General features: G+C 37.8%; 3 protein-coding genes and 1 pseudogene across 3 annotated transcripts in view; 3 read left to right on the top strand and 1 right to left on the bottom strand.

Annotated features, from left to right (window-relative positions):
- Positions 1-25,732, top strand: part of LOC132121517 (monocarboxylate transporter 6-like) — a 175,080-nt gene that overhangs the window by 9,721 nt on the left and 139,627 nt on the right.
- Positions 1,058-5,365, top strand: LOC132121510 (antigen peptide transporter 2-like). The gene is made up of 12 exons (XM_059530987.1): positions 1,058-1,289; positions 1,542-2,073; positions 2,218-2,332; positions 2,424-2,554; positions 3,102-3,307; positions 3,432-3,629; positions 3,721-3,849; positions 3,931-4,119; positions 4,200-4,373; positions 4,509-4,668; positions 4,782-4,918; positions 5,047-5,365. The coding sequence occupies exons 1-12, from the start codon at positions 1,287-1,289 to the stop codon at positions 5,254-5,256; spliced, it is 2,184 nt and encodes a 727-aa protein (XP_059386970.1). The 5' UTR covers positions 1,058-1,286; the 3' UTR covers positions 5,257-5,365.
- faap100 (FA core complex associated protein 100) lies at positions 5,398-10,622 on the bottom strand. The gene is made up of 9 exons (XM_059530986.1): positions 10,292-10,622; positions 10,096-10,210; positions 9,098-9,744; positions 7,785-8,003; positions 7,533-7,689; positions 6,415-7,279; positions 6,216-6,332; positions 5,851-5,937; positions 5,398-5,721 (listed from the first exon to the last, which is right to left on the bottom strand). The coding sequence occupies exons 1-9, from the start codon at positions 10,446-10,448 to the stop codon at positions 5,590-5,592; spliced, it is 2,496 nt and encodes an 831-aa protein (XP_059386969.1). The 5' UTR covers positions 10,449-10,622; the 3' UTR covers positions 5,398-5,589.
- LOC132121074 (medium-chain acyl-CoA ligase ACSF2, mitochondrial-like) overlaps positions 15,593-25,732 on the top strand; it is a 28,515-nt pseudogene continuing 18,375 nt past the window's right edge.

Here is a 25,732-nt window from a genome sequence, read left to right as displayed (position 1 = left end):
GAATAAATAAACGTACTATATTGCTATATACAGGACAGACCAAAAGTTTGGAAACATTAATCATCAAGCCTGCATTTATCTGATTAAAAAAATACAGATTGTTTTTAAATGTATTATACTTTAAATGATCATTTATTGCTGTGATGCAAAGCTGAATTTTTTGGATCATTATCATATGATCCTTTAGAAATCATTCTAATATGATGATTCATTATCAAAGTTGGAAACAGTTCTGCTGCTTAATATTTTTTCAGAACATGTGATACTTTTTAAGGATAAAAAAAGCTATGTTTTTAAAATATAAATATTTTGTAATAACTATACACTACTGGTCAGTAATTTGGGGTCAGTAATTTTTTTCTTTCTTTTTTTTAAATAAAATCAATACTTTTACTCAGCAAGGATGTGTTAAATTGATTAAAAGTGATTGTAAAGAAAATATATTATTAGAATATATATTATTATATATATATTTTTTAATAAATGCAGTTCTTTTTAACCTTTTATTCATCAAATATATTAGACAGCAGAACTGTTTCCAACACTCATAATAAATCAGAATATTAGAATGATTTCTAAATGATCACGTGATAGACTGGATGTTACATGTGACACTGAAGGCTGGAGTAATGATGCTGAAAATTCAGCTTTGCATCACAGGAATAAATTATTTTTTTTAAGTATATTCAAATAGAAAACTATTATTTTAAGTTGTAATAATACTTCACAATATTACTGTTTTTTTTCTGTATTTTTGATCAAATAAATGCAGGCTTGATGAGCAGAAGAAACTTCTTTCAAAAACATTAAAAATAGTAATGTTTCCAAACTGTTGGTCTGTACTGTATATATTGCTATAATGATAGTAAATGTTGGAGATAGTTTTTTATTGTTAAAATCTTTGTTTACACACTTGCTCACGAGGGAAATAAAGGGCTGCACATTTATGAAATCACCCATATGATTGATGATATTCACTAAACAGCGCTTTCTGCTGGCCGCTTGAAGAACGCGCCAAACAGCGTCCACAGCGGGTGAGTAGACGAGGCGACGCAGCGTACAACGTCATGAACCGTCATACGCACAAGACAGAGCAATATGAAATAAAAACGTTTTTTATGCACACTACCTCGTTTTAAACAAACTATGCGGCTTTTAAATGTATTTTCTAAGTCGATTATCATATTCGTAATCGAAATGGATCTGAAAACCAGCTTTGACGCCGCCCAGAAGTGTGAAAGTGAAACCAAAAGTGAACTTGCGACAAACTGCAACGGGAGAAGCTAATGGTACGAAGACATATATTGTTTATCTCTTTATATTGTATAGCGCTTATATCCTATATTTAAATGCACTAGAGAAGATTGATGCCGCTGAAAACATTGTAAACCAACCTAAGTTGGTTTGCTAGCCTTAGCTTGTAACGTTAAATGGATTTCATTTGGACACACCGCTAAAACCAGCCAGCAGACTAACGTTAGTGTGACCAGGCTTTGAAACTATTCTAGACTGGCTTATCTGATTCATCTTTATCTTTTCAGATGACCTCAGAGGCTCACCCCATCTATAGAACCGTGGCAGTGCATTTCTGCCTGTTGTGCTGTGATCTTGCCATCTGGGCTTGTGTGTGGTTGGCACTGTTGTGGCTGGATGGAGAGGGCAGTCTGGATCTATGGTGTCTGTGGGCTCTCAGGGCCATCAGCTGTGTTGTGCTTTATGCATTGAGCACAATTTTTGCTGACAGCAGCATTCAGCCTCTCCTGAAGCGCTGGGTAGCTCTACTGAGCTTCCTACCGCCAGTGTTTGACAGTATGCAGACAATGCTGCAAGGGACCATGAGAGGCTTCACTCCTGTTCCTGATCCTGGCATGGTGATCCTGAGCTTAGCTACATCTACCCTCACATATATTATGTGGGAGATGGCATTCCCACATGGTGGATCATCTAAGGGTGCCAGAAACCAGAAGAAAGATGAAGAGGCCAAAGCACTCCTAATGAGGGTCATTCGATACTCCAAGCCTGACTATCTTCATCTAGGGGCTGCATTCCTCTTCCTCAGCCTGGCAGCACTGTGTGAGTGTTTCTCATGGTTGAGAAAACTAGAAAATTAGTTCTTAATTTTAAATCCAAAACCTGATTACAGTGCATCTTTTATCTACATTGAAGAAACTAGATCCAGAGTAATCAAAAATTATTTAAAAAAATGTTTTTTAATAGTTGAGACATTCATCCCATACTGCATTGGCAAAGTTATTGACATATTGAGTGGAAAGTACCAGCACACCAATTTCTCATGGGCTATTGGACTCTTGGCACTTTGCTCACTCGGAAGGTCAGTGTAAAATCACTGCCATGAAAATATCTTAAAAAGGACAAACTGGTTTTGTTTTTGGAATTAATTGTTCATTTGTTGTGTCTTTAAGCTCCTTGTTCAGTGGTTTGCGCGGCGGGATGTTCATGTGTAGCCTCAGCAGGCTCAACAAAAGAATACGAAACATGTTGTTCCAGAACCTCATGAAGCAGGAGATAAGCTTCTTTGAAGAAAACAAAACAGGTACCTGTCCCTTTACTTCAGTGGCCTTGTAGGGCTAATTGTCTTTAAGTAAACATTTGCCAGAGAAATAAAAACTCACTTTATTTTCTAAATGCATGTTTTAGATGCAATTGTGAACAGTCCAGTCATGTTTAAAAAAAACAAGTGAACAAGTTGCTCAATTTAAAAATAAAAAGAAAATGCTTCTCGAGTTTTGACCACAGTATAATCCAATAGGCCGAGGACTTGTTTCATCGGAGTGGAATCAACTCTTTTTACCCAGCTGCCTCAGAATCAAACAATTTTTGTATGTATTCAAATAGCAAGTGCCACAAAAGTCACAAAGTTTTTTTATCATTCCAAAAAAAGTAAAACACTTTAAAAATGCATAAATAAAATTCTTCTTAAATGAATGAAGATCGCCAGAAGGTTAAAAACACGTCTTGCGAGACTGCATTACTCTGCATATTTGAGTATGATTTTGAAAGTAGACAAAGCTACTAAATAGTGCATGTGATAATATATTATTTAAAACCATGCCTCAGAAACCCAATTTTCTCTCTTACAGGAAGTCTCACGTCACGCTTGGTCTCTGACACTGATAAAATGGGTCGTTCTGTGGCCATGAATGTGAATGTGTTACTGCGGAGTTTCGTGAAGACATGTGGCATGTTGTACTTTATGCTGGGACTATCCTGGCAGTTAACCCTCCTCACCTGCATCGAAATGCCACTTCTTGCTTTCATTCAGAATTCATACAACAACATCTCCCAGGTAAGTAAACCTTCATGTTGGTTTCCTTATTACTTTGACCTCTCCAGAAAACTTTTGTCAACAAATACAAAAAAAGGTAGAATTACACTGTAATGAATTCATAGATTCTCATCTTTCTTATCAGAAAATAGCCAAAGAGCTTCAGGACTGTAATGCAGAGACTACGGAGTTGGCATCTTCTGTCATTGGATCGATGAAGACTGTGCGCAGTTTTAAGGCAGAGCATCAGGAGCAGCAGCGATATGAACAGACTCTTAACCGAAAGCTCCAGGTTCTGAGGCGTAAAGGCATATACAGTGCCACCCATCTCTTAATACGCAGGGTAAATCATATACAGTCCTGATTTGCATGTACCGGTCTCCAAAATAGAAATTGTGTTCCATTTCATTGATTCTTCTTTCATTGCATTCTAGTTCATTACAGTAGGCTTGAAGGTAGCAATGCTGTTCCTAGGCCGAAATCTCATCTCCTCTGGAAAGCTTAGCAGCGGCAGCCTCCTTGCATTTGTATTTTATCAGAAGGACATGGTGACCAACATGAAGGTATGACTGGCTGGTAGAATTTAACAGTAATATGACTCTTAATTTAGAGAGACTAAACTCTGTCCATCATTATATTCTCAGCATCTTGTATATATCTATGGAGACATGCTGAATACCGTGGGATCAGCAGTGAAGGTGTTCCAGCTGCTTGACAGGAAGACACAGATGAGAGAGGCAGGTGATTTGGCCCCAGAGAAAGTTGAGGGAAGATTAACCTTTGAAAAGGTTACCTTTTCCTACCGCTCACGCCCTAATGAAAAAGCACTTAAGGTAGGTTTTGGTTAATACTACATAAGCAGATGAGAGAAACTAAAAGAATTTGCATGGGACTCATTGTTGAATTTTTGCAGTCTGTTACATTGGAATTGAGTCCAGGGAAGCTGACTGCGTTGGTAGGACCCTCAGGTGGTGGGAAGACCTCTTGTGTCTGCTTGCTGCAGAGGTTCTATGAGCCACAAGAGGGTGAGGTGTTACTGGATGGAGAACCTCTGTACCAATACCAACACCAGTACTTACATAAAAAGGCAAGGAGTGATGCACCAGCATTTATAACCGTGTTACTAGAGGGGAGATGTGCAAACAATCAATTCTGTTGGATGGTTTGGTGAAATGCGCAGTAGTATGTAAATTGATACATCATTCTCTGTCATTTGGACTAGGTGGCAATGGTATCCCAGGATCCTGTACTTTTCTCTGGCTCGGTGAAATATAATATTGAATACGGTTTAAAGGACTGCACACTTGAAAGAGTAAAAGAAGCTGCTCAGAAAGCCAATGCACACAACTTCATAAGCAAACTGGAAGAAGGCTATGACACAGGTAGATAAAACTGGGGAGATAATCGATATGGTACTGATATATCATGCATTCCCATAAATAAAATAAAAACTTGGTTAAAACGACTATGTTAAATCTGGACGCTTTCTCTGTAGATGTTGGCGAGTGTGGTGACCAGCTGTCTGCAGGGCAGAAGCAGTGCATTGCCATAGCAAGAGCCCTGATAAGAAACCCACAGATTCTCATCTTGGACGAGGCCACCAGCCACATGGACTGCAGCACACAACAAGCTGTACGGACTCCTCTGGAATTAATACTAAAATAATCCTAATATCTTAAACACCTGCATGTTATTTTTAAGATGCTTTAACATGATCAATTCTGTGGTTCTCAGTATCTATTCATGATCTTATTGTCCAGGTTCAAGATGTGCTGAATAACGTAAAGGATCAGACAGTACTGGTGATAGCTCATCGTTTGGAGACTGTAGAGAAAGCAGACCACATTATCTTCATGGAGGGAGGTGAAACCGTGGAGCAGGGAACACACCAGCAGCTCATGGCTAAAGGCGGCAGATACTATCGGCTCAAAGAAAAGCTTTTCAATCTGGAGACACAACCAGTGGACTAAAGTATCAAATACGTGGATTTATTTTACAGAAACTTTAATACACACTCACAGACTGCATTTACCCACATTTATTGTTGGTAAATACTTAGTTTTGATAAATTATATTCTTCGTGGACAAGATTAGACCTTAGTCTTTAAAAAGTTTTTTTCCTCAATACTTTTTTCCATACCTCTTTTAATATAGACAGTGTTTTATTGATTATGGAATAATTGATGATGACTTGGACACACAAAAAGGAACGCATGGGATTTGTATCCTAAAAGTAAAACAGTACAGAATAACAACCTCTGTTTTAAAAATATGTTATAAAGAATTATGATGGTGTACTTCAATCAGAGAATGACCAGTGGATTTGCCCTCAGCTGCAGAAAAATGCGGAACAGGATTTCAGAGTTCTTATTCATCTTCATTGTGCCACCAAGAGCTGCTTGATTCTGAGCATCCTGAAGGTCTTTATAAAGAGACTGAAAATAGAAAAAAAAAAAGTATATTGTTGCATGTGATTTAAGCAAAACTGTCTGATACATGTGAATCAATACAAATCACAGTGTTAAAGTGAAATAAACAGATAAATGTAAGGAAATCAGATCTACCTCAACTTGCCGTATGGCTTCAAACAAGCTCTGTGACTTTAACTGTTTAGTTCGACCACATTTCACAGCCGAGTCTCTGAGCAAGACCTGTTGAACATTTACATTTATTCACTTAGCTGACGCTTTGATCCAAAGCGACTTACAATTGCCACATATGTCAGAGGTCGCACAACTAGGGGTTAAGTGTCTTGCTCAGGGACACATTGGTGTCTCAGAGTGGATTCGAACCCGGGTCTCTCACACCAAAGACATGTGTCTTATCCACTGCGCTAGCACCACCCCTAACATGTTATGATCTATTCAGTAAGTTAGATTCTATTGTAAGTCCACATTCGAAAAATGAAAATACTTTTATAATAAAGTACCTGAAGGCGCTTTAGAATGGCATGATGCAGTCCACACACCGCTGCCACAGATGAACTTTCCACCCGAATCTCCAAGACTTCAAGAGCTCCATCAGAACAGAAATCTCCCAGTGTTACCTTGAGGAAAGACATGGGTAACTCATTCTAAATTACAGACCTTATGATCATAAATGAATAATTAGTAGTATAAAGTCAGCACCTCTCTGACCAGAAGCTTGACAGAACATCCATCTGGGCCATAGGCACAAACCACTGGACTTTGTACCGACATTTGTCTTCTGGCCTCAGGTGATACCAACCAGTTCAGCACAGACATGCATCTTTCTGCACTGCTGGTTGCCGAGAGGTGCAGTTTGTTTTTTAGAAGCTCTGATGATACCTTGACCATCACTGCGATGGGTCCTGACTTGGTAGTAGTATCAGAATCTCTGGTTAACGCTCCTCTGGAATGTAGGAAGGCTTGGATGGCATCTGTGACAGTGTGGTGTCGGATGTTACCATGAGAAAATGATCCATCTAGCCTTAAAGCATCTAGCCAGTCAACTGTTAAAGTACTCAAAGGTGCACTGATGGAGCCTGTCTCTGTTAGGAGCTGGGAAACATCAGGAGAAGATGCTGCAGGACTAATCAGAGCAGAAAGGGAGAAGACGAGAGAACAGTAGACTTTCACTGGCAGAGACAGCCCGCCAGTGCTTTCAAGGGGGATGGTTACATCCAATTTCTGACCAGAATCCAGTTTCATGAATGGGAATGAGTATGTCCTAGATGAGCCTTCCATATTTGGACCCTTGGATAATGGATGGACCTGAATGCACAAAGTCCAGCCATGTTCCAGTGTACATCCACTTGAATTTTCAAGCACACATGTGAGAGTCAAAGAGTCTCTTTGGAGCAACGAGCTCCATCTAACTACACCACAACAGCTGATTGGATGCTTGGTGCCCATATTACACGCCTTTTCATTCCAATGTTTGTCCAACAGTAGGCTGTAAACATTTATGACTTGATTAAGATGTTTGAGACACTCATTTTTCTCCTGAAGCTTGTGTTTTAAGGATTCTGCCCTGCAGAAGGAGAAAAAAAAGTGTCAATGACGTGATAATATTTTTGATTGTTTTAAATGTGAAAAACAACAACAAAAAACGAATTCATAAAAAAATATTTTTATGTACTAAAATTTTAGTTTCCCCCCCAAGAACAACTATGATTATTAGATAAACTAAAATTAAAATAAATCAAACTAAACTCAAAAAGTGACATTTAGCTTTTGCTGCTGGAAAACCAGTAGTCTTTTCAATGATGAAGCATGAAACAGACCTCTCCCAGATGTTTGCGATGGAAGCCAAGAGGTCCTTCACTCTTTGACCTGCCAGAGATGAGGGCAACCTGGGAACATTTGCTTTTTCAGATCCTTGAGGAAGGTTCACGCAAAGCAGTCTTCCGCTCAAAGATACTGCCAAAAGCTGCACAGATCCTTTAAATTCGAAAACGAACACTGTGTTAATGACTTAAAATACTGCAAAAGTCTGGTAAATAGCATAGAGATTCATCATAATTAATGTACTGTACCTGTGGGGTTAGTATATGACCCAGCAAGTGCTATAACCCTGCATACACCAAGACTGTCAGAGGTCAGAGCTTGCATTTGGGATTCAGTTCCTGTCGCTTCTGATGAAGAAGTTGTGGTGAGCTGAAGAGCATGTAGGTCATTGAGAGAGCTGTAGTACAGCCGCTTATCATCAACACAGGCACACAGCACTGGTCCTCGTACACTATGCTCATTGAAGCCTATAAAAAGTGATTTATAGATTACCAAAACTAATCTAAGTTATTACAGATATATTCAAAATGAGTAGGAGTACAGTAATTTTCATATTTTAAGTGATATACAGTCAAAAATGTGTCCTGATATGAAAGTTAAGAGAAAAAAAGCTTCATTAAAAAAATTAAATTATTCTAAACAGAAAATCGAGTATTATTTCTTATAAAAATGTTTTAATAAAAACTGCTTCACTGCTTAGCCAAATCAAGGCAACATTAGATCAGGTTGTAAAATGTCATGTGGTTTAACTCCCTAAAACCATATTCATATTTATTAATAATACATGTAATACATGGATAAAAAAATACCTTGAAAAATATATTTTAAACTTTTTTGAAAGTAATTATTAATGTACACTAATATGTATTCGAAAAACTAAATTTTTTTTTTTTTCAAAATGGTAAAAAGGTTTTACAAACCATATGAGACCAGTGTGAAAACCAAAATAGTACATCCCCTATAAATTGGCTCATGATTAGTAGATTTTGAAAAGATATTTCCTTATAAAAAAGTGAGAAAAAAAAAGTGACGTGACATACAGCCAAGTATGGTGACCCATACTCAGAATTCGTACTCTGTTTTTAACCCAATCCAAAGTGCACACACACACAGAGCAGTGAACACACACACACTGTGAACACACACCCGGAGCAGTGGACAGCCATTTATGCTGCGGCGCCCGGGGAGCAGTTGGGGGTTTGATGCCTTGCTCAAGGGCACCTCAGTCGTGGTATTAAAGGTGGAGAGAGAACTGTACATGCACTCCCCCCACCTACAATTCCTGCCGGCCCGAGACTCGAACTCACAACCTTTCAATTGCGAGTCCGACTCTCTAACCATTAGGCCACTACCCCCCCCCCCCCCCCCCTGCACCTTTTGTATGTCTCCCTCATCTAGCACACCTGATTCCACTCATCAGCTCTTTAGTAGAGACTGCAATAACTAAATTGGGTGTGTCTGATTAGGGAGACATACAAAATGTCCAGGACAGGTTTGGGAACCACTGGACTAGAGCAATGGCAAATGTATGTGTAATGAAAGCACTTTAATTCAGTCATACTATAATCTGCCTTTTTTCCTTCCAGGCTTGCTTGTTTACTTCTGACAATTAGAAGTCTGCCTCTTTGACCAACTGCAACAAGACACTGAGGTCCGTGTTCTCCAGAGACGCAGGTTCCAATAAATACGACTGGCTGCTCTAAACTCGGAAGGACTCTGACCGGGGATCTCTGTTCTCCTGCAGGACCAGCCAGGGTGGGAACGAGCAAAGGAAAGTAGCAAATACGTCCATCAGGTAAACCACACAGAATGACTGGAGATTTGACTAGAGAGGCGTCCACTCCAAATAAAAGCCTGAAAAGATGGGGCTCAAGATGTGGATGGAGGTCAGTGCTGACTGATGTGGATCCTTCAGGGTAGATGCAAGTCAATACTGGAGGTGAACTCACACTTTTTTCGTTGTCTTTTAAGTTTAAACGGCATGTGTTTAGAGTATTAACCTGGAAGCAAGCAAGTTTATGAAGGGGCCTGGATCCAGGCTCTTCGTAGAGATCAAAACTCCAAACAGACTTGTGAAGGCTAAGAGTCACTAGGATCTTCTCGACTATGGTGAACGCTTGTAGGCTGGCATTTTTCAGGACGACTGACTCATCTGGTACAGTATACAGCACGCTGTCAGAACTTTTGTTCAGCCGGACAGAGGAAGAACTAAGAGGGAAAAGGCATGGAAACCAAAAATCACAAAACCAAAAATATCTATGCCATTAAACAAAACGTGAATTCAATAAGTAATATTAATTGTTGAATTTGAATTCTTTACTAAGCACCGCCCCTTTGTTACAGTTGCTAAAACAAGAATTTTCATTCTTAATAGCATTTAATTGGACTAAGATTTGTGTAGTGCAAAAATAATCAGCATTTATTTTTTGTCTGTTTTCGAGTAAACACGTACGTTTATTTGCTGTAATTAAGTTAACACACACACTTATACATACATATTTAATACCAAATGATCATTTATTAAAGAAACCGTGATCGGTATGTAATCTAGTAAATTACCTGAGCTGTGGTGGTAGAGGGGTACAGTAAAGCCCACCGTTCGCGCAAAGTGCATAAAGTCGATGTTTATCTTCACTTAATGCCAAAAGTATCACTGAAGCTTCAAACAGCATCACTGTCTGGAAAAACAACATGTATTAAGTGAGCATGGAGGAATGTACTATAGTTGAATACAAAAGTGAGAGCAGGCGTCCACTTGCCGTGACTCTCCTCTCGCGGACACTGAAGAGGAGAACATCTCGGTCTCCGCGGGTCACGAGCAGACTCACGCCGTCCTGAAGCACGCGCACTGAGTCTGACTCACAGTCACTGAACTCCGATAAATACTCCACACTGCACCGCGCAGCCTCCATTATCAGATTCCGTCGGATTTACAGTCAACTTAAAAGACGTTTTCCGGTAGGATAATAATAGTTATGCATTTTACCTTCATAACAGAAATGTTAGTAACTGTCCCTAACTTGTTTCATGTTCCCGCCGCCTTTTTCTTCTTCGTTGGAGTTTTACGTCACTAGGCATCCATAGTGTTGCATTAGTGCCATCTGCTGTCTTCCTTAAACTTTTTTTTATTTTTTTTTATTTTTATTTTTTTATTGCAATATTAGCAAACAAAACAAGACGATACATACAAGAAATAAAAACAATCTTTCAAGACAAAAGAGAAATTATGGTTCAGTGTACATTAAAAGAGGAAATATAAAATAAATGTAAATCTATTCAACAATAGTCTTAAGAAAAAGAGAGAAGAGAAGAGAGAAAAATAAATAAATAAAATAAAAGGAGAGGGCACAAAAAAGAAAAAACATTAAGGAAGAATATTAAACATGGCAGAAATTCTGGATGTTTTCATTGCTTTCTTGTTAACAAAAGATGAAATTGTATTTAAATAGATCTTCTTTGAAAAAGCTAAAGTGGGGTTTACTTTTCATATATTTAAATTTATGGATATGAAACTTTCCAATATATAAAAGAAGGTTTATACAAAAACTTGCATTAATTAGATTCTTGTCTTTAACATAAAACCCAAAAAGAATGTGTCTATATGATAAATAAAAATTACAAAAAACCTTTTGGACAATCAGAGCATCAATATTATTCCAGAAAGACCGAGCAAAAGGACATTCCCAAAACAAATGATCGACTGTTTCAGAAGAGGCTTCACAAAAAGAGCAGGAAGTATCAATATCACTAATAAATTTTTTTAAAAGTATTTAACTGGATACAATCTTTGAATAATTTTATAGGATATTTCTTTAACTTTATTTGTTAGAAAAAAAATCTGAGGAAGTGACCAAACATATGACCATTTAATATCATCAAAAAGGTTATTCCAATAAGAAATGGAGGAAGGAATTGAAGTAACCGGGTCCAAAAAGGTTATTTGAATGAGCTCCTTTTACATTATAATCCTCTACGTCCGCTACGTTCTCAAAACTCAGGCAATTTGATAATACCTAGAATATCAAAATCAACTGCAGGCGGCAGATCCTTTTCCTATTTGGCGCCCAAACTCTGGAATAACCTACCTAACATTGTTCGGGAGGCAGACACACTCTTGCAGTATAAATCTAGATTAAAGACCCATCTCTTTAACCTGGCATACACATAACATACTAATATGCTTTTATTATCCAAATCCGTTAAAGGATTTTTAGGCTGCATTAATTAGGTAAACCGGAACCGGAAACACTTCCCATAACACCCTATGTACTTGCTACATCATTAGAAGAATGGCATCTATGCTAATATTTGTCTGTTTCTCTCTTGTTCCGAGGTCACCGTGGCCACCAGATCCAGTCTGTGTCCAGATCAGAGGGTCACTGCAGTCACCCGGATCCAGTACGTATCCAGACCAGATGCTGGATCAGCACCTAGAAAGGACCTCTATATCCCTGAAAGACAGTGGAGACCAGGACAACTAGAGCCCCAGATTCAGATCCCCTGTAAAGACCTTGTCTCAGAGGAGCACCAAGACAAGACCACAGGAAACAGATGATTCTTCTGCACAATCTGACTTTGCTGCAGCCTGGAATTGAACTACTGGTTTCGTCTGGTCAGAGGAGAACTGGCCCCCCAACTGAGCCTGGTTTCTCCCAAGGTTTTTTTCTCCATTCTGTCACCGATGGAGTTTCGGTTCCTTGCCGCTGTCGCCTCTGGCTTGCTTAGTTGGGGACACTTCATCTACAGCGATATCGTTGACTTGATTGCAAATAAATGCACAGACACTATTTAATTGAACAGAGATGACATAACTGAATCCAATGATAAACTGCCTTTAACTATAATTTTTGCATTATTGACACTGTTTTCCTGGATTGGTTGGATTTATGCATTGAAAAACAAATAGAACCAACCACAGTGTATTCAGGGCTAGGGGGATAAACAGAAGTCACTGTAGCACTGTTATTGTTTCTAAACAGCATACAGATTTCCAAAGAGATGGCCTTGAAAACTATATTAAATTCTTTACTAGATACTGGGAATTGGTATCCTGAAACAAAATCGGAATAATTAAATAATTACAGGCAAATTTCGGTCTATTCCTGCAGCTCCCGGATGTGAAAGGGCGAATTATCTGCCGAATTTTAACCACTGAGTTGTGGAAGCGAATTTGGAAAGTGAAATAAAACGGACCGAAATTTGCCTGTTGAATATTATACATCGTTTTTTTTTTTTACCGATTCAATATTTTGGAAGTGAATTCTGGAATGTGAATATGAATTATTGATTTTTTTAAATTATGAAATTTAAAATTATGAAAAGGTGTGTGAAATATTTTGAATTGAAATATTCACAGCTTAAACGGACAACTATATTAAATTTCAGGACCTAAAGATGCAAGCCCTGGAAATACAAGGCATTAAAATGCAAGTACTGTTAATTCAATGCATTGTTTTTTCAGATAGTGCTATTCAGCATGCTTTTTTGTTTCAAAGACATAAGTCATTATGTTGTAAAGGACGGTGATAACAAACAATGGACAGTGAATGCTATTGGTGGGCTTTTTAATTGACAGTTGAAACTACGAATCAGTACAGCTTTAGCGTCATCTGAAAGTAGTTCCGCCAAAGGAAATAGAAGTGCGTTGCATCAGAAAGTTTAGTGCGGAGCTAATGAGTGTTCTCCAAAAGTTTATTTCAAGTTTGTGCATGCAGCTAGAAAACCACATATACTCACATATCTACAGTGGAGAATAAAAAGTAAAGAAGAAACATCAGAGTCCTTGCATTCTAACCGGATGTGCCATAGTGAATGCAAACCTTTACTAACCAGCCCCAAATACATAATTCACAACACATTATTTTACTTCCATAGCTTTCTCAGTGCACGCGAAGCGAGGGAACCATGAGACAAGGGAGGAAAGCGGTAAACATGGATTATCTATCTATAAAGAAATGAAGCTTTAATGAAAGCACAGACTTTGAGATGATAAATAACTAACGTTACAGGGGTGTAGTCTACTACGTGATACGTTACCCACTTTTAGAAAGCGTGAACATAAGTAACAACTTCGTTTTGTGTCAGAACTTTCACACTTTCATTCATAAATGTATTTTCGATGCTTCAAAAAATTCTAACTGACCCTCTGATGTCACATGGACCACTTTGAAGATGTTTTTATTATCTTTCTGGACATGGACAGTATACCATACATACGTTTTCAATGGAGGGACAGAAAGCTCTCAAACTAAATCTAAAATATCTGTGTTCCGAAGATGAATGGAGGTCTTACGGGTTTGGAATGACATGAGGGTGAGTTATTTATGACATAATTTTAATTTTTTGGTGAACTAACCCTTTAACATGCTGTTTGTCCTGGTGTCCTCTAAAGACGACATGCATGAAAATGATGCCCCGTTTCATAAAAAGTAATATTCAGATTTGAAACCTTATAATATTTTTCTGAGATGTTGTTTTAACTACAAACTATTTAAAAATGTGTCAGATTTAAATTATAATTACAAAATATTATAATATTTCCCCTAAGAGTTAGAATCTTGATCATTCTGTCAATGTCACTCATTTTTAAAGACCAATGAACATGTGTGTTTATGTGTGTTTATGACCAAATCCCCAAACATTTGATATCCCTAAAAACCCCCGCATGTACACTACATCCAGACTTTTGGCAGTGACATAAATTTTGTGTTTGGCAAAGTTTGTTGCTTCAGTACTTGTAGGTTATTTTTCCATATTTTTCTATGGTATATGGTCTATGGTATACTGAAAAACCAAGTACAAAAGTTTTAACAAAAAGTTTTAAAGACTTTTATTGACCAAAAAAAAAAAAAGTCAATATTTCCAGTGTTGACCCATGCACTTTCTTGCCTTATTAGTTCTCAGAGTTAATCACAATTTGTGGGCTTCGGCTTGTCCACTCACCTTTTGAGGACTAACCACAGGTCTTTATGGGATTGATATCTGGGGAGGTGTCTGGCCATGGATAAAACATTTTTAATGTAATGATCTACACCACCCATGATTTCAGAAGTAAGTGAGGGGGACAGAAATGTAATGGGGATATATATATATATATATATATATATATATATATATATATATATAATATGTGTATATATATATATATAATATGTGTATATATATATATATAATATGTGTATATATATATATATATATATATATATATATATATATATATATATATATATATATATATATATATATATATATATATATATATATATATATAATGTGTATGTGTATATATATATATATATAATGTGTATGTGTATATATATATAATGTGTGTGTATATATATATATATATATATATATATATATATATATATATACACATTATATATATATATACACATTATATATATATATATATATATATATATATATATATATATATATGTGTGTGTATATATACACATACATTCATACACACACACAATGCGAAAGTATTCATACCCCTTGACATTAGGTCATGCACAGACTATATTGTCTCTTTGAATTTAAATCTATATTCTTCCACACCAGCCATTGAAAACCTCTATAACACACTCGCCCGATAAAATGATCGGGGACGAATTTATATGCTTATAACTGTTTTACAGGTAACGTACAGTCTATGGTTATTAAGTGTGTGTTTGGGCGGTAGGGGGCGCAGTCAGAAACAGGGACGAACGATCGTGATGGGAAGAACCCTGGCAGCTGATCCATAAAATCTATAATATTAATGATCTAATCTATTAATCTATAATATTAATAATAATAATACAATTCTGGGAAAAAAACTGCAGCTGCCACGAACTTTGGGGATGCCACCGGAAGTGACCCTGCGACCTGTCACTGCCAAAAAGAGCGCCAAGGTAGACTGATTTACTATCGCAATTAATAAATAACTCCGGGTCTTTTATTTTAATGTTGTGTGCGTTTATCTCACATATGAGCACGCCAGAGCGTGTCTAGTAACGTTACCGGTTTTCTTAATCAAAAAATCTAAACTAAGATTTTTCAGAGTTCACTGTTGTAAAGGTGAAAGATGTCTTCTAAGATTCTTCTGACTAATCTACGAACGACCGTAAACTTCTGCAAAACACAGCATTTTCTGCAGAGACCCTGGACTCCTTTCATAGCTTCTCAACAGAGTTGGTAAGAAATCGTAAAAAAATGCGTCCTTTATGATTTATTTGTCAGAAGTTGTCAAACGTTAGTCAAATTGATTTTAATCTTTTGGAATTGTGTCTCAATATTTTTAGAAATTCGAAAACAACTCCAACTATCAAAGTTAAACAACAACAACAACTATCCAACACTCTTATTACATAATTGCTGTACTTTTGAACTTCTATTCATCGAAAGATATTGGAAAAACGTATCACGGTTTCAACAAAAATATTAAGCAGCAATACTGTTTTCAACACTGATAATGTTTCATGTTTCCTGACCACCAAATCAGCATATTAGAGTGGTCTCTGTAGGATAATGTGAAATAGTGAGCATAATATACTTCTTTCCATGTGTTTTTGAGTTTATTTTATAAGTAGCAGCAGAAGAAATGAACTTTTATCTGTGTGCTAATTTCAACTGCGATGCCATTTTAACGTTCAAATCACAAATCATGTTGAAAAAAAAAAAGACCATCTTCTTGGGTCTTTAAAGTGAGAAATAGTGCAGCTTAATTTCCTTACTTCACCTTTTTCTATCATAAACATCAGTGTTTTCAGGATGTTTACAGAACCCACTTCAATACTTGCATACAAGGATGAATTTTTTTTTTTCTACACTCAAACTCTTATTTTTGCTCCTCTTTTTTTCCCCAGTGCTGTTCATGTGAATAGCCCACCCAGCATCCCAACCCTGACTACCAGTTATGTTCACGGCACCTCTTCCCATTCACTGCTCTCTAGTACTGTGGACCAGTGTCTTCAGCGCTCAGTGGAGCGTCACCCTGACCGTGAAGCTTTGGTTTTTATGCAAGATAACATTCGCAAGACTTTTGCTCAGTTCTATAAAGACGTGAGTGATTTTGCATTCGTTTTGTTTTTTACAAAGGTCTGATTAGAAAAGTGAATCCTATAAGACTGCAAATACTTTCCACGGTGCTTCCCTTTTATACCCCTCGTGGGAGAAAGGTAAACCACATGGCAAAAGTGTGGGGAATGAGAAACCTTGGCCAAATCCTAAAATAATTACAAAAGAAAATCCACACATTCCTAAGCAGCACTTTATTAATCAGACCTAAATCAGCTTTAACCACATATTCCATGTGAAATCCAGTACCTGCTGAAACATGGTGTTAAGAGCAATACATACCCATTTTTATCTCTTTTTATGTGTTTAGAGGGTGTTCTGTTATGTACATGAAACAGAATGAAAGCCAATGGAGCAATCACTGACATGATAACATGAAATGGTCAAATGTTATTTGTGGCTATTCATTCACCTATCTTAAAGTCTGTGTAAAGACAATTGGGAGAATTGTTTCTAAACACATTCTAAATGTTAGAAATGTATTACTGAAAACACAAAGACTGTGAACCATATATCTACTGAATTGTGGAGTTAGACCGATAAACAGTGTTTAACTTTTTTTGTGTTCAGGATTTTTTAGGCGGGGCTGAGTCACTGAGCATTGCCCCTCCTCTAACACTATAATAAGCCAATGATACTTTTATGCAATGCCAAAGGTCTGATATTATTGATTTTATAAAGTGCAAATCTGCAAGATTGTGTTGACATCCTGTCATCTCATTTAATGAACATTTGGTGTATTGACCAAAAATCCAACTTACTTGTCTTCAGGGCCGGTGTAAAAATGTGGTAGTATTTTGATTTCAGGTGGAACAGACTGCCGCAGGTCTGCTGGCTGTTGGACTGAAGAGGGGCGATCGCTTGGGGATGTGGGGACCGAACATCTATGAGTGGGTACTTCTGCAGTTTGCCACAGCTAAGGCAGGGATGATTTTGGTGAGTGCTTTTGACTTTTGTGACATTTGGTTTATCTGAGTATTACTGAGTATTATCAACAGCTGATGAAACCTGTAATTTTACAGGTTTCGGTGAACCCGTCTTATCAATTGCAAGAGGTCGAATTTGCACTCAGAAAGGTAATTTAATGTTTATACATGTAGTAAAGAACAACAAACAGCTGAATGTCCAAACTTAGTAATGTTTGGGGTTTATTTTCACTAAAACAGTGTTTGTTTTAAATGAAAGCCTGTTTAACTGTTAAAGTGGTTGTAGGATGCAATTTTCAAGATTTCCTTTCTCTTTGGAGTGTTACAAGCTATTGGTGCATAAAGAAGATCTGTAAAGTTACAAAGACTAAAGTCTCAAATCCAAAGAGATATTCTTTATAAAAGTTAAGACTCGTCCACGCCTCTCTAAAATGGCTCGTCCTAACACGCTCCCACATGTCTACATCCCTGTGTGGGAAGACTTACATAACACTGCCCAAAGTTCAAGCAAAAAAGATGGCGTAACTTTTATTCTCTCTGTTGCCGCCAGTGCCATGTCGTGGAGACGCTGTTTTTTTCATTGCAAAACTACTTTGTTTGTCCTTCCAAAAGAGGACACAACTAGAAATCAGTGGTTAAGTTGTATTCACAACACTGTTCCAGAACAGTTCAACTCAAAACTTCAGATTCAATGTGCAATGCATTTTACGGAGTATGAGGACTGTTTCCTATGAGAGTAGCCTACAACGTGATGTTTTAACAAATTTTGTGAGGAGTGCACACAGATAATCAACGCGGACAATCCGCTATCAATAACCCCACCATCCATCCAACCACCACGAGGGAGAATGCCGATGCAGAGCTCGGAGCCTTCCCTGGGCAGTTCGCCAAATATGCATACTATTAATCTCGCTTTACTATCTGCACGGCAAACTTGTGAAACCGGTGTCTCTTTTTATAAATTGGGATTGTTCCATATTTGCTAGGATAGTTTAATTTGCATGATTGCCCGCAATTAATCGCATTATGCACAAAATTATAATTAATTCAAAAGTAGTGTATTGTGTACTTTTTTCATTTAAAAGTACTGCTATATGAACAAAAGTGTAATAACATTTGGTTTGCAAACACTTTAAACAAATAAGGTGCTTTTTTACAGCAGTATTCCTTTTACATAGTAGCAGTTAATATTTCTTGTATATCTTAACTTAACATTAATGTAATTAAATTAAATATAAAACAAGGTATTTCTCACTGCCAGGACATTAATGTTTTTATAGAAAATATTTTATAGTTCGTTATAGAAAAACAAGTTATGCTCAGAATCCAGAGCCTCAGTCAGAACATAACAGCCACCTTCCTATTAGAGACCTGCATGATCGCAGGACCCAATGCAGCAGAGTGCAGCGCGGAACAACACTTGTGTTGTCCCACTGGTGTTGGCCTATCTGAAATACATCACTGGAGCTTTGCTGGATTCTGTTCAGTTTGCGTACAGAGCAAAAAAGTCTGTGGATGATGCATTATATTCTGCAACATCTCAGTAGACCTGGGGTTTAGGCAAGGATCTTTTATTGTAGACTTCAGTTCGGCCTTCAATACTATCAAACTGACCCAGCTCTCTGTGTCCTCTCTAATCTGTCATTGGATCACCAGGATCCTGACAGGCAGTAGCTAGTGAGGCTTGGTAAACTCACATCCAGGAAACTTACGTTCAGCACTGGTCCCCCTCAGGGGTGTGTGTTCTCTCCACTGTTCTTATCCCTGTATACAAGCGAATGCACTGCAAAACACCCCTCTGACAATCTCCGTAATTTGAAGATGACACTACAATCATTGGCCTCATACACAACGGAGATGAGTCTGCTTGCTGACAGCAAGTTAAAGAGCTGGCTGTCTGGTGCAGTCACAACAACCTGTAGTTTAACACACTCAAAACAGTGGAGATGATCATGTACTTCAGGAGAACTCCCCCCACCCACTCTGCAATCCCGCCACTCACCATCATGGACAGCACTGTGGCAGTAGAGTCATTCAGATTCCTGGGCACCACTATCATTCAAGACTTGAATTGGAACACTCACATAGACTCCATTGCTAAAAGGGCCCAGCAGTGGTTGTACTTCCTTTGCCAACTGCGGAAATTCAACCAGCCACAAGAGCTGATGAAACCGTTTTACTCCACCATCACTGAGTCCGTCCTGTGTTCATCCATAACTGTCTGGTTTGGTTAAGCTACCAAATCAGATGTCAAGAGACAACAGACAGTCAGGACTGATGAGGAGATTATTAATTCCCCCTGCCCAACCTCTAAAACCTTACACCTCCAGAGTGATAAAAAGGGCTTAGAAAATTACTCTGGACCCCTTACATCCAGCCCACTCTTTTTTTGAACTGTTGTCAACTGCTAGAGGATGTCTATACTGGATGCGATAAAGCACCTGTTGCAAATAAATTGTGCTTTGTGTCAGTACATCATAAATAGTTTGAGGCATCAGTTTACTCTATCGCTCCCACTATTAATTTTCTGCTGGCAGAAAATTAATTTGCATATATATATGTATATATGGGGGCGGGGAAGTGCCACCACAAATACAGTGTAAGGCTGTGGGAAACACTGTTTATGAATGATTAATGGTTTAATGCTTCTTTTAGGTGCAGTGCAATGCAGTTGTTTGTCCAACGCAATTCAAGACCCAAAGGTACGGTGACATGTTAAGGCAGCTTTGTCCGGAGATGGAGGCAACCTCACCTGGAGGAATCAATAGCTCAAGGTACAGATGATGTAATAAAGAGAAAATATGCATAATCAATATTGAGGTCCAGAGGGTGATGGAGTTATTTTATTTTCAGACTACCAGACTTACGCACTGTGATCATAACTGACAGTCAGCAGCCCGGAGCTTTCCATCTGAAAGATGTGATGCAGGCAGGAGGCAGCCAACACTATCAACAACTAGAAGACCTGCAGAAGAAACTTAGTTGTGATGATCCCATAAACATTCTGTTTACTTCGGTACTCTGCTTATTGTTCATTTGTAGATATGTATATAGACTACTGTGCAAAAGTAATATCTGTTGAAGGGGTGGTTGATTGTGATTTCACTTTTTTTAACATTAGTTAGTGTGTAATGTTGTTGTTTGAGCATAAACAATATCTTGAAAGTTGCAGCGCTGAAAGCTCAATGCAAACGGAGACATCTTTTAAAATTCTGGCAGTTTACTGCCTACAAAACGGCTGGTAAGGGACTACAACAAGCTTCTTGCCAGGTCCATTACATCACAAACCCCTCTCTGCAGCTCTCTCTCTCTCATTCAGATCGTCAGATCAGCTCCAACAAACTATTCCATTTATACACTTATTTTCACAAAGCAATTAGAAGCGTTATACATGGATGCGAGTACGGTTGCTGTGCTGTATTAAAGCTTTAATCAGAATATAACTGTATATTAAAAGTTAACAGAAGCAGTAGAATTTACAAACAATGGTGTATCTAAAAGTATGCGACCACAACAAACAAATATGCCATTAAGAGTAGTGCTTGCACAGGTTCTGTGCGATCCTTTTAATTAATATTCTCTGTGTCTCAAATCGGGCTCAAATTGATAAGCACTATAGAGGAAGTCATTGTTTACAATACAACTGGAGCACATTCTGAGCTTGAGAGGGACGGGATGTTCAGATGCGCTCGAGGCAGTTTAGCGAATCACAACACACTGAGCCAGTTGACCAATCTCAGCCCATCGCGTATTTCTGAGGGATGGGCTTCATAATAACGGGAAATAATCAAGGCGTTTGTAAGAGAAGGGACAGATCTGTGTGGAATAAAGGTAAATTATGTGAAAAATAATGTGTAAAAAAAAAAAAAAACACTTTAGACTGCACCCCATAAACGCAATCAAGCTTAAATTAAAAACAGTCAACCACCCCTTTAAAAGCTGAAGTGAGTAATTTCCAATCTACTTCATTCACCAGACGGAATAACAAAAATCATTTTCAAACCGTTTACCTCAAACACTCACTGTATGTAAGCTTATTTCTACTATGGAATTATAAAAGTGAAATTGTGATTTTTTTTTTTATCTCACAATTATGACTTTATTGTTTTATTTTGAGAAAAAGTTACAATAATTACAAGCTTTGAAATGTATAAAAAAAACCTTTACATATTTTTATTCTGTGGTAAAAACAAGCAGACTTTTTTTTTTTTTTGCTAGTGTTTATCTCACAATGCAGACTTTGCAGTTACCTTTTTATTTGTTTATTTTATTTCATGCCGGAAACAAGTTTTCATAGACTCTGTATTCCACTGGTCAGTATAAATGAGACTCTAAACTCACACCATGCAACCCTCTATGGACACCTTGGCAATTGAATCGCCATTGGCTAGTAAATATATTTGTGTGTGTATGTATATATATATATATATATATATATATATCAACTCACTCTCTTTCTCTCTCTCTCTATGTGTTTGAGAGAAAGTGACGGTGATTTGTGCGCATTCACACTAGAGTTTACAGTACATTAAATACAGATGCGCTGCGCATCCATTGAGATGAACTGAGAAATATCACACAGATCGCTTGTCAGAGAGTGAAACTGAAGCTCTCAGACAGAGAGTATTTGCGAGTGAAAATATATCTGTGCTAAACTTATACGTAGCCTCCAACTCGCACACTGGCGAGTAAAATCTGAGAATTTATTAGCCATTGGCTAATATTAGACATCATTTAGTCGCCAGAATGAAGATTTGGTCGCATATGCGAGTGATTCACTCGCAATGTAGAGGGTTGCCATTGGTTGACCTAATGTTGCTATGTTAGGCTGGTTGGGACAAGCAGAGCAATGTTTTGAGCCTCAGCGTTTACAATTTAGAGAAATTAAGATTTAATTTTTTACAAACACAGCCTAGTGAATGCAGTAAATGCTACACTATAAAAGTATCATTTAGTTTTGGTCTTTATGATTCTTAGGGAACAACTGGAAAGCCAAAAGGAGCCACTCTGTCTCATCACAACATAGTGAACAATGTTTACTTCATTGGCATGCGTATAGGCTTCAACTGGAAGGTGGGTACAATTCAGTGGAATAAGTGTTTTTCTTTAAAATGTTCTTTGGTCCAGGATCTGTCTGAAAACTGGTTTTAAGATGATGTCTGTTCCTCCAGTTTATAGTTTAGCATACTGATTTTGCAAAAATTCTTTTGTTTGAATAAATCTCTATGCATCTTCCTTTACAGTAGATGCATTGTGTGTTATTTGACCTTATTCTTCTTACAGAATAACGTGTGAATCTGCTTGCCGGTGCCATTGTATCACTGTTTTGGCTCAGTGGGTGGCAGTATGGTCATGGCTGTGCATGGCTCCACAGTGGTTTTCCCATCCACCGGGTATGATGGACATGCCAACCTGGTGGTGATAGAGAAAGAGAAGTATGTTGTCATTACTTATTATAATTCATTTATTTTAAATAACCATCTGATGCATTAATTATGAGATAACATTTTTGATGTATTGCGAAAGAGTTGAACATCTGTCCTTTGCAATAGAAGCTATTGCAAAATCTTCCAAAGATACTTGGTTCTGCTTTCCTCAGCCATATTGAATTTAAGTTGTTGTAAGTAAAACACAGGGACATATAAAGGGGACAGTCATGTAGAACTTATGTAAGAATCAAATATCATGTACAGTTGTGGCCAGAAGTTTTGAGAATTACATAATTATTGGAAATTGGAAAAGTTGCTGCTTAAGTTTTTATAATAGCAATTTGCATATACTCCTGAATGTTATGAAGAGTGATCAGATGAATTGCATAGTCCTTCTTTGCCATGAAAATTAACTTAATCCCAAAAAAACCTTTCCACTGCATTTCACTGCTGTCATTAAAGGACCTGCTGAGATCATTTCAGTAATCGTCTTGTTAACTCAGGTGAGAATGTTGACGAGCACAAGGCTGGAGATCATTATGTCAGGCTGATTGGGTTAGAATGGCAGACTTGACATGTTAAAACGAGGGTGATGCTTGAAATCATTGTTCTTCCATTGTTAACCATGGTGACCTGCAAAGAAACGCGTGCAGCCATCATTGCGTTGCATAAAAATGGCTTCACAGGCAAGGATATTGTGGCTACTAAGATTGCACCTAAATCAACAATTTATAGGATCATCAAGAACTGCAAGGAAAGAGGTTCAATTCTTGTAAAGAAGGCTTCAGGGCGTCCAAGAAAGTCCAGCAAGTGCCAGGATCGTCTCCTAAAGAGGATTCAGCTGCGGGATTGGAGTGCCACCAGTGCAGAGCTTGCTCAGGAATGGCAGCAGGCAGGTGTGAGCGCATCTGCACGCACAGTGAGGCCAAGACTTCTGGAAGATGGCCTGGTGTCAAAAAGAGCAGCAAAGAAGCCACTTCTCTCCAAAAAAAACATCAGGGACAGATTGATCTTCTGCAGAAAGTATAGTGAATGGACTGCTGAGGACTGGGGCAAAGTCATATTCTCCGATGAAGCCCCTTTCCGATTGTTTGGGGCATCTGGAAAAAGGCTTGTCCGGAGAAGAAAAGGTGAGCGCTACCATCAGTCATGTGTCATGCCAACAGTAAAGCATCCTGACACCCTTCTTGTGTGGGGTTGCGTCTCATCCAAGGGAGTGGGCTCACTCACAATTCTGCCCAAAAACACAGCCATGAATAGAGAATGGTACCAAAACACCCTCCAACAGCAACTTCTTCCAACAATCCAACAACAGTTTGGTGAAGAACAATGCATTTTCCAGCACGATGGAGCACCGTGCCATGAGGCAAAAGTGATAACTAAGTGGCTCGGGGACCAGAATGTTGAAATTTTGGGTCCATGGCCTGGAAACTCCCCAGATCTTAATCCCATTGAGAACTTGTTGTCAATCCTCAAGAGGAGGGTGGACAGTCGAATTGCAGAGGTCCTGAAAAAGAAGGGCCAACACTGCAAATACTGACTCTTTGCATAAATGTCATGTAATTGTCGATAAAAGCCTTTGAAACGTATGAAGTGCTTGTAATTATATTTCAGTACATCACAGAAACAACTGAAACAAAGATCTAAAAGCAGTTTAGCAGCAAACTTTTTGAAAAGTAATATTTGTCATTCTCAAAACTTTTGGCCACGACTGTAGTGTACATCATGCGTAACTGGAAAAACATCTGAACTGTTTATTTAATCCAATTGGCACAAAATTCACTGTTTACCCAGGTGTACATATGTATACGGCACCCCTACAATGTTAATTGACATGCTTAGTCAACCTGACCTGGCCCAGATTGATTTTTCATCAGTTGAGGGTGGTAAGTCAATCAGTCTTTTGTAAAATCTACTGTTAAATGGAAGTTGTGATAGATTGCATAAATATTAAAGGAGTTCATGAGCAATCGGAGTACATCCCTACACTTTCATCAGTATTCTGCTAAGATTCTCTGTTTTGTCAGGTGTTGTTGCGGGATCTTCTTGTCCACCTGAGGTCATCCATAAGGTCATCAATGCCACGGGTGCTAAGGAAATGCTGGTAAGTAATTACTCATAATAAAACGTTGAAAAAAAGCACATCCTCTGTTATGAATCAAGCTGTTTATAATTGTGTGAAAACTGCATGTCGGTATCACTAGAGGGAGACAGAGAATATAATAAACATGTAATATATAAAAGCCACTTATAGGCCAACTCTGTACATGTCTTTTCTGTTCTAAGAAAATATGCGTCTTCTTTTAATTCACTCTCCATTCTCGCATTTAAAATTCCCCTTATATTTGTATGAAAACCGCTTGGTATTTGTACAAAAGTTTGGGGTCATATTTTTCAATGTTTTTGAAAACATGAAATGTAATTCATTCCTGTGATGGTAAATTTCTCCAGTCATAAGTGTCACGTGATCCTTCAGAAATCGTTCTAATATGCTGAATGATTTCTTTGCACTCAGGCATACAGGATTCTTTAATGATTAAAACGTTCAAAAGAACAGCATTTATTTGAAAAATTGTTTTTAAGCAATATAGAACTGTACTGTCATGTTTGATCAATTGAATTCATCCTTGCTGAATAAATTAAGTTCTTAAAAATCTTACTGACTCCAAACCTTTTGGAAGGTATTGAATTAATAACTGTTCTCCTTTTAAAAAAGAGCATTGTTAGAGCATAGTTCAACAAAAAATTAAAATGTACAGTAGGTGTCATGTATTCACC

This window comes from Carassius carassius, chromosome 39, assembly GCF_963082965.1.
Source record: "Carassius carassius chromosome 39, fCarCar2.1, whole genome shotgun sequence".
NCBI lineage: Eukaryota > Metazoa > Chordata > Actinopteri > Cypriniformes > Cyprinidae > Carassius > Carassius carassius.
Note: the sequence above shows the minus strand (reverse complement) of the source record. Positions and strands in the feature narration are given on the sequence as shown.

Coding starts and splice junctions, on each gene's coding strand:
- LOC132121510 (XM_059530987.1), top strand. Junction 4,120..4,199: donor CTAATGAAAAAGCACTTAAG/GTAGGTTTTGGT, acceptor GAATTTTTGCAG/TCTGTTACATTGGAATTGAG. Junction 4,374..4,508: donor ACCAGTACTTACATAAAAAG/GCAAGGAGTGAT, acceptor CATTTGGACTAG/GTGGCAATGGTATCCCAGGA.
- faap100 (XM_059530986.1), bottom strand. CDS start 10,448: ATGGAGGCTGCGCGGTGCAGTGTGGAGTATTTATCGGAGTTCAGTGAC. Junction 5,938..6,215: donor CCATTCTAAAGCGCCTTCAG/GTACTTTATTAT, acceptor AATGTTCAACAG/GTCTTGCTCAGAGACTCGGC. Junction 5,722..5,850: donor AAGCCATACGGCAAGTTGAG/GTAGATCTGATT, acceptor TTCTATTTTCAG/TCTCTTTATAAAGACCTTCA.